General features: G+C 44.6%; 1 protein-coding gene across 3 annotated transcripts; it reads left to right on the top strand.

The window, feature by feature from the left end:
* Positions 1-172: 172 nt before the first annotated feature.
* On the top strand, positions 173-7,650 carry lrrc74b (leucine rich repeat containing 74B). 3 transcript variants are annotated; one of them, XM_011616032.2, is made up of 10 exons: positions 175-337; positions 1,255-1,408; positions 1,964-2,106; positions 3,069-3,201; positions 3,499-3,705; positions 4,781-4,890; positions 5,691-5,806; positions 5,926-6,004; positions 6,335-6,430; positions 6,525-7,650. In XM_011616032.2, the coding sequence occupies exons 1-10, from the start codon at positions 263-265 to the stop codon at positions 6,645-6,647; spliced, it is 1,236 nt and encodes a 411-aa protein (XP_011614334.2). In that variant the 5' UTR covers positions 175-262; the 3' UTR covers positions 6,648-7,650. The 3 variants fall into 3 exon arrangements, with proteins under 3 accessions (XP_029685550.1, XP_011614334.2, XP_029685551.1); XM_029829691.1 differs by having other exon boundaries at positions 180-416; XM_029829690.1 differs by lacking the exon at positions 6,335-6,430 and having other exon boundaries at positions 173-337.
* Positions 7,651-7,708: the final 58 nt, after the last annotated feature.

Raw genomic sequence — 7,708 nt, 5'->3', positions numbered from 1 at the left:
TGTGTGGGTGTGTGTGTGGGTGTGTGTGTGTGTGTGTGTGTGTGTACGAGCGGGCACTTAAGCAAGCCAACTCTTCACCTTCACGTTGCCATGGCTGTCTCGCTTGGAGTCATGGCAACTTGTCAACAAACCAACGACTCAAACTTTGCCCAACAACTGATTGTTGCCTGCAGGTCAGCTGCCATCAGTAATTAAAAGACAAACAACAATTAAGTGGAGTTCTTCTCCCGGAGGAGCAGAAACTTGTGTCACGGTTCGTGGAATGAAGCCGGCCGAGGGGAGTCTGCCGCCTTCTGTGGTGGAAGCTGGTGACGCAGAAGTTGAGAAGCTGGGGGAGGTAGGAGGCTGAAGCACCAGCCAAGTTTCAAGTGCACGGCAGATTCTTGTGCACCAAGGAGAGCTGCGTGGTTTTTACGGTATTTTCTCTTCACGCACACTCTTTTGGTGCATGTAATTGTGATTTCATTTGCAGGAGGAGGGAGCCTATATGGTGCTTTAATCACTTTAATTATCTTTTAATTAGCATGTTGCTAACAGATAATTGTATGATAATTAACAAAAGCACTCGCAGAGAACAGACCTGCATCCAAACAGGTCATTCCCACCCGTGGGTTATATACAGGTAATAACAATACATGATTACATACCACAGGTCGCTTCAAAGCCCCTTGGCTTTGATCTTTGCAAAGTTCAGAGTCCCTCAGGATTCTGGAACGTCACCAAAATTTAATCGTCTCTTGCTTGGCCCCAGGTTGAAAATTTCATTAAAATGTGTTCGTTATCTTTTACAGATATCTTGCTAAGAATCAGACGGACGGACGGACAAAGCATTCACTTCATTAAAAAAAAAATACTGAATCATTATCACGATCTAAGAAATGGCTTTTTGATAGACGTGCGTCAATTTATGTAAAATAAGTTTTCAAAGTAGCTGTTTTCCAGTCTGAAAGGACTGAAGTCAGGGAGGGATATTAAAAAGCAGGAGTCCAGGAGCGTCCTCTGGAGCTATGATGAATAATCGCCCGGACTTTAGTTGGCACATGTATGAATGTGTGCACGTGTGCCGCAGTGGGGGGGGGGGGGGGGGGGGGGGGGGGGTGTAGGGGGGGTCACCGAGACGCCTCTGACTGCTGCCAATGAGTTCTCAACCACAAATGTCTCCATCACATCAACACTGGTGCACGATGGTCTCAGGAAACTTCAGCAGTCATCCTGGATCAGCCATCACGTCTCATCTGGTCGCTCTTCACCCAGGGGGGGGCAGAGGCTGCCCTGAGCGGGCCAGGAGAGCAACACTTCAACCCTGACAGGGATGGAAGGGTAGAAAAGGACAAAGTGGAGATGGACGGAGGGCAGGAGGAGCGCGTCAATGGAGATGGAGATGCTGACACCGATTTGGATCTCAGAGGTACAGAGGAGGACGGTTTTAGATTAAATATTCAAGAAGAGCTTGAATATATAATAAAACGGTGAAATGTTCACTTTGTATGAGCAGATGTGTTCGAAAAGACGTGTTTTTTTTAAATTCTGTGCTTCACAACCCTGTGATAACGGAGCCCATTTATCCGGTGATCTGTTTCTCCTCTTCTTTTAACGGCCCACGTGTGCAGAGCCCCGTCCTCCGTCTCATCGCCGTCTTTTTAACCAGGCTTCCTTTTCAGCAAAGGTCTTGTCTGAGTATGTTCTCCTGACAGGGTGGAATCGTCCATGAGGGACTTGTCATGTTCTCCTCCCCTGTGGGGGAACAGTGAGAGATACAATCATGCCTCAGTGTTTGGTTCAAGCTTGCTGGGATTCCTGGATTCTAAGGATTCCAGTGAATTTGAACCACTCTTCCCATTCCTGACACACAAGAGAATTGGAACAGATTAGAACTGTCATGGAAGGTTGTGAAGCTCCGATTCTGCGCCAGTTTGGAACAGTTGGTGATACTTTTTTAATATGATTTTTTTTCATTTTGCAGATACGGTGCCGACATTTGACTCCACGGGCCAGAAATCTTACAGGAGGGCGTGTGAAAAGTTCCGCGTGGTGCCTTCTTCTGCCTTCCTGCGGCAAATTCAGAGCAGTGAAATGCTGCTGATGCATCGCTCTCTGGGGCCTCAGGTGATTTGGGATGAATGCAGCCGGTAGCTCGCGCTAGCTAGAGCCAACGTGAGCAATTTTTGTGATTTGCTTCTTTATAAATGAGCTAAAGGTCTGAAAAGGATTAGCTTCAGCTTCTAATTAGCACCTGGTTTTGGTGCTTTTTCATTGCAGCTCAGAAATTGCCACGCGTAGCTCAGATTTTGAGCTTTAAAATGTGATTTTGCCTGTCAAAGCCCCAAAGCAGCTGGGCTGAACTACCTGCTCAGCGGTGAAAACACCTAATCATCAACCGGGGTGTATGTAATGGAGCGTGTGGTAATTAAGAGCCTGTTTCCTGAGGAGATGGACAAAGGAAAAGAGCTAAAATTGTTGGGGTGCTCCCACTTTCTCAAAAAATACCAACCAAAAAAACGGTGCAAAGGCAGAAAAAATAGTTCTTCTGTATCACTGGTCATCTAGTTTTTCCTCATTTTTACTTATAAACCCTCAGTTGTAGGTCAATAACCTGAGTCTAACTGTGTTTTCTCTGTACAAATGAAGAATATTCTCCCTTTCATGTGACAACTTAACAGGAAATCAGTGTTATTTATGTCTTGAGAATTGAGGGCTTTTTATATAATCCTATGTAACACACATTAATGTAAAGGAACGGGGCTTTTCATGTGTTCGTCAGGTGTCGTGTCTCATTTGCTGCGTCCTTGATGGAAACTATCATTTTCATGATCTGCTAGCTTCTTTGTTGTTGACCCACACCTCCACACATATCCATCATGCTTTCTTTTTCCTCACAGTTTTGATATTTTTCTTGCTCCCTCTCTCTCTCTCTCCCTGTGTGTGTGTGTGTGTGTACGTGTGTGGGTGTGTGTGTGTGTGTGTGTGCGTGTGTGCATCAGTGCTATTAATGGGAAAAATTTCTGCTGTGGACAAACAGAAGATGCAGAAGAATTTCACTTTATAAGGGGGTGGATGTGTGTTTGCAGGGCACCAAAGCGCTGGCGGTTGCCTTGGTAACCAACACTTCAGTACTGAAGCTGAACCTACGAGATAATTGGATGGAGGGGATGGGCGGAGCTGCTATAGCCGAGATGTTGAAGGAGAATTGTTATATCACAGGTGGGCACCCAGTTTCTCCCCCCCCCTCCTTTTTCAGCAGAAGTGCCACCTCCTCAACTCACCCCAATTTTTTGCACGAGCACACAGTTTATTGTCGTTGAAAATGGTCGGTGTGAGTCATCTCACCATTTTACACTCTTAGTTTTCACGATGAGTCCTGGTAAAAAAAGAATAATAATTTTTTTAAAAATCTTTTTTAAAGGATGTTGTTCCTTCCAGTCTCAGTATTTTTCCTCTTTCCAGTACCTGCTCCCCATAAATGACTTATTTCCCTGTCTACTTGTGTGTGAACGCCAGAAGTGGACCTCTCCGACAACAATCTCGGGGACCGCGGCGCCGGCGCCGTCGCCGACATGCTTCAGAGGAACAGCACCCTGGTGGAAATCAGCCTGTCAGGAAACGACTTTACAGACGAGGCTGCTGAGCGGCTCTCTCAGGCGCTGACTGTCAACACAAGGTTGCAGCACCTTGACCTCAGCCACAACGCTCTAGCGGAGCGCGCAGGTAGCGCCGACCTCAGACAGACGCGTCGGGGGCCAGGAAACGTCCCAATGCTGCATCAATAATCAGATGTAAACGCTTTTAAAGTGTTTTATGAGGGGGCCCATCGTAACTCCCTTCAAATGCTGAAGCTTGGCGAGCTCGCACCCCCATGTGACCACGTGTTAACGTGAAAAACAAACTCCTGACAGGCTGCAGAGGTGTTTTATTGACAGGTCTGCCTACATTTGTAATTAAAGCCTACACTACTTGTTTGGCTTGTCATTTTACCCTTAAATTAATCTCAATGCTAACCTCAACTTCGGCGGTATCACGTGCGCTATTAACATGTCAGGAGCGGTGTAGACATTAATCAAAGGTCCTTTCATTGATTTCAGTTATGTGAAGGCAAAAACGGGAGTAGCGCCCCCTGGTGGCTGCGTTGAGTCTGATTTTCCACTTGGCTTGTTCTAAAAAAAAACAGCCTTTATCCCCCCTTCCAAAAAAAAGATGCTTTCCTTTGTCTTTCCCCGAGCTGGGCCTCAGGAATTTACGTCCAATCGACCCCAAATTCCGAGATGCGGTAAAATGCCACGACGTTCACGATTAGCGAGGGTTCCCTTAGAAGTGGAGCTCGGTTCAGGTCTTACCTGTCAGCAGCCGTGGGACAGCAGGCGGCGGTGGCATTCAAAGGTCGCCGACGTTTTGCCTTCATTAAAGCCTCCTTAAATCAGGACACAGATGAGACAAGAGGCAGGGAAACGTGATGATAATGGAGAAGAAACCATCAGGAGAGCAGAAGATTAGGAGGATTTTATCGCCGTACATCAGATTTGGCTTTATCGTCCAAACACGATGGCGGCGTTTTAACCTTCTGAGCATCCTGTGGTGCTGTGAGGTGAGTTAGGATGATCCACCCTCCTGACCTCATTTCAGTTTAGATTTATTTTGTAACGGTCTTAACGGTGAAGGAGCCTCACGATGCAGCTGATAGAGTTACGTAATGTTGCGTAATCTGCTTGTTTCTAAGAATCCGAAGTTCCGTTTTCACGGGGCTTTTTGTTGTTGTTGTTGTTGTTGTTTTTATTTTTTTTATAAGGGCAAATTCTGGGAGCAACTCTGTCAGAGAACACTGGTTTGAGATCTGTAAGTCTGGCCTGGAACTGCATCCGTGGGAGAGGAGCTGTGATGTTAGCCAACGGCCTCGGGGTAACATACCTAGACACGCATATATTTTCATTACATTCTTTATATCAGAATACAGGATGAACTGTTTATGCAAATGCATCTATTTGCAGCTTAGGTGTTAATTTTGGGAGGATTTACTGCAACAGAACCATTTGCAGAACCAGATTTCAGCTGGAGACTGAGAGTCGTTCATATATTTTAAGCGGCCCAGGAGGCTGCGTTTCAGAGCTGATGACATCTCAGCGCCGCACGACGACGGCTGTCATTTCAAAGACTTCAATTGCGGCCGACAAAATGCGTCCCGGGGAGTTGAACCAAGAAATGGAGCCGCGGTATCGATTTCCGGGTTTCCACGGCCGCCTGGGCAGAGTTCAGCTGTCAATCATGATGCTTGCTAATCTGAGCAAGAGAGCGAAGCCTTGAAGAGGCATCAGCCTGATAGGATCTGTGCACGAGGACAGAAACCCTCACTGGGAAAACGTCCGAAGGATTTTAATGTTGAGTCGAGGTGTTGTTTGAAACAAAAGAGGGGGGCGGGGCTTATGCTGTCACCAGGACACACTGGCTTCTTGAGTCATGACATATACATGAGTTGATTATTAATCATGTGATTCCTTCTTCCTCGGGTACGCTTAGCCATTATTAACGAGCTCAGCAAATATAATAGCCTTCAAAAATAAGCTGAAAATGTTAGGGACACTGTGGTTTATCATAGCAGAAGCAGCTCTTCACTTCACAGCAGGAGAAACTCTGGGGTTTCTGGCTCTAATGAACAGGATGATCAAGTGGATCGAGATGGGCTTTTTTTCCTTCTCTTTCAGGGAAATATCTTCCTCAGAAGCGTCGATCTTTCATTTAATGGGTTCGGAAAAGAGGGAGCCGTCGCTTTAGGTCAGGCTCTGAGGGAGAACGAAGTCCTGGAGGAGTTAAATGTGAGGTACGGCTAAACAGGCTCGGACCTGCTGCCACCAATGATATTGCGTAATAACACACTTTTATGCCTCGTATGGTTGTTTTTCTTTCCCTGACACGACACATTGCACACTCTCCCCACAGTAACAACAGAATTCCTCCTGAAGGAGCTATTCACTTAGCCTTGGGCCTCAAACACAACAAGACAATCAGAATCCTGCAAGTAAGTCGCCTGAAAAGCAATTTTGGAGCAACGGTAGATAAAATGGGACAAATAAACGGATCACTCTGCCTAACTGTTTTAATTTCTGTTGTTGCTGACACAAATTAAGCGGCACCACTTTTAATGATAGTTAATTGCTGAACTTTTTTCCCTCCTCCTGATTTTATTCTCCTCAGGATTGGCTGGAATCAGGAGAAATGAGCTATTATTGGGAAACAACTTTAGCATACAGTTTTTGTCAGTAAAAATGACCGTGAAATCATAAGTGCTGACAATAAATATCAAATGTCTGTGCATTTATGTGGCACCTTACATTTTATGATTGTTCAGATTGGAAAGAACCCCATTCAGAATGCTGGTTGTTATGGAATCTTACAGTCTATGCAGGAAAATCCAGATTCGGCCATAGAGGCCTTAGACTTCTCGGTAACCTGCAAATTCATACAATCCACCAGGCTTTCTGCCAAAGATCTCATTTTCCAACATATTCAACCTCTTCCCTGCCTGCATTCCTTTCCAGGACATCACAGTCAGCCAGGATTTTGAAGACCTGTATGCAGCCACCAAGGAGGTTTTCCCCGCGCTTGCAGTCAATCACGGCGGCAAGATTGGAGCATTCACAAAACACAAGACTGAAAAGTGACTTTGGAGCCATTTTAAAGGAGAGAATTAGGATAATTGCTGTTCCACTGTGGCTGAAAAGACGACGGCGCCAAAGGCGGAACGTGTGAAAAGTGCAATGAGGGATTTTTTTTGGGAATAAAAACCTTCTAAACTTTTCAACAGCGACGCTCAGCCTGGTTGAAATTGTTTAACGGAACACAGCTGGGAACAGGTATTTAGCCCGGTCCCTTTGAGATGTGATTGGATGTTATATAATGTCAGTGGGTAGAGTGATGGAGAGGATCAGAGAGCGCCACGATGTGTATGAAAAGAAGTGAAAGTGGGAGTGCACAAAAAAGATTTAAGTAGTGCACGACTGCCGATATAGGAACCAGCCTGTGAGCGAACGGTTGCGTTAGATAAGAGACGTGTTTGCTCCAACACGCTGCCGTGCATCTATCAAGCATAGAAGGTAGCAAGTATCCATCCTGGAAAATGTTATAGATTTGATTCTCTTTAATCTAGTTTAGGTGAAATCTAATTGTGTCCGTTAAAATCTAGAAATGAAGGCACATCAGCGCAATTAAAGGAAGAAACAGACCATTTTGAAAGGATGATTTGAATTCAGTTTATGTGGATGTAAGATTTATTTTTCCATTATTATTGTGAAACAGAAGTGCAAATTGAGACAAAACATCTTAATGTCGTGATGTCAGGAGGTTCATTGTCAATATTATGTGGAATGACTCAGACCGTCGAACGTTCATCACTTTACACTTACGAAAGTTCAATTAGCGTCTAAGGTCTCTGGTCTTTTTTTTATTTATTTATTTTTTAAATGTATTCCTATATTCTTTTTATTATAACCATGAAAATGCAATCTTTTAACATAACTTTCTAGACAGTAACTTTCTCACTCTAACTAGAATCTTCATGTTTTATAAAATAGTTGTTTGACAGGTTTCCCAACCTTTTTTGGGAACATAGATCCTCTTTTTAGAAATAAAAACTAATTACTCACTCAACCCACGCTGCCTGTTTTTAATTTGTTGCTCACACGTCACATTTGGCCATGTGACGTATAAAAAAGCTCATTTAAAA

This window comes from Takifugu rubripes, chromosome 21 (genome assembly GCF_901000725.2).
Source record: "Takifugu rubripes chromosome 21, fTakRub1.2, whole genome shotgun sequence".
NCBI classification, from domain to species: domain Eukaryota; kingdom Metazoa; phylum Chordata; class Actinopteri; order Tetraodontiformes; family Tetraodontidae; genus Takifugu; species Takifugu rubripes.
This window is presented reverse-complemented; position numbering and strand designations above follow the sequence as displayed.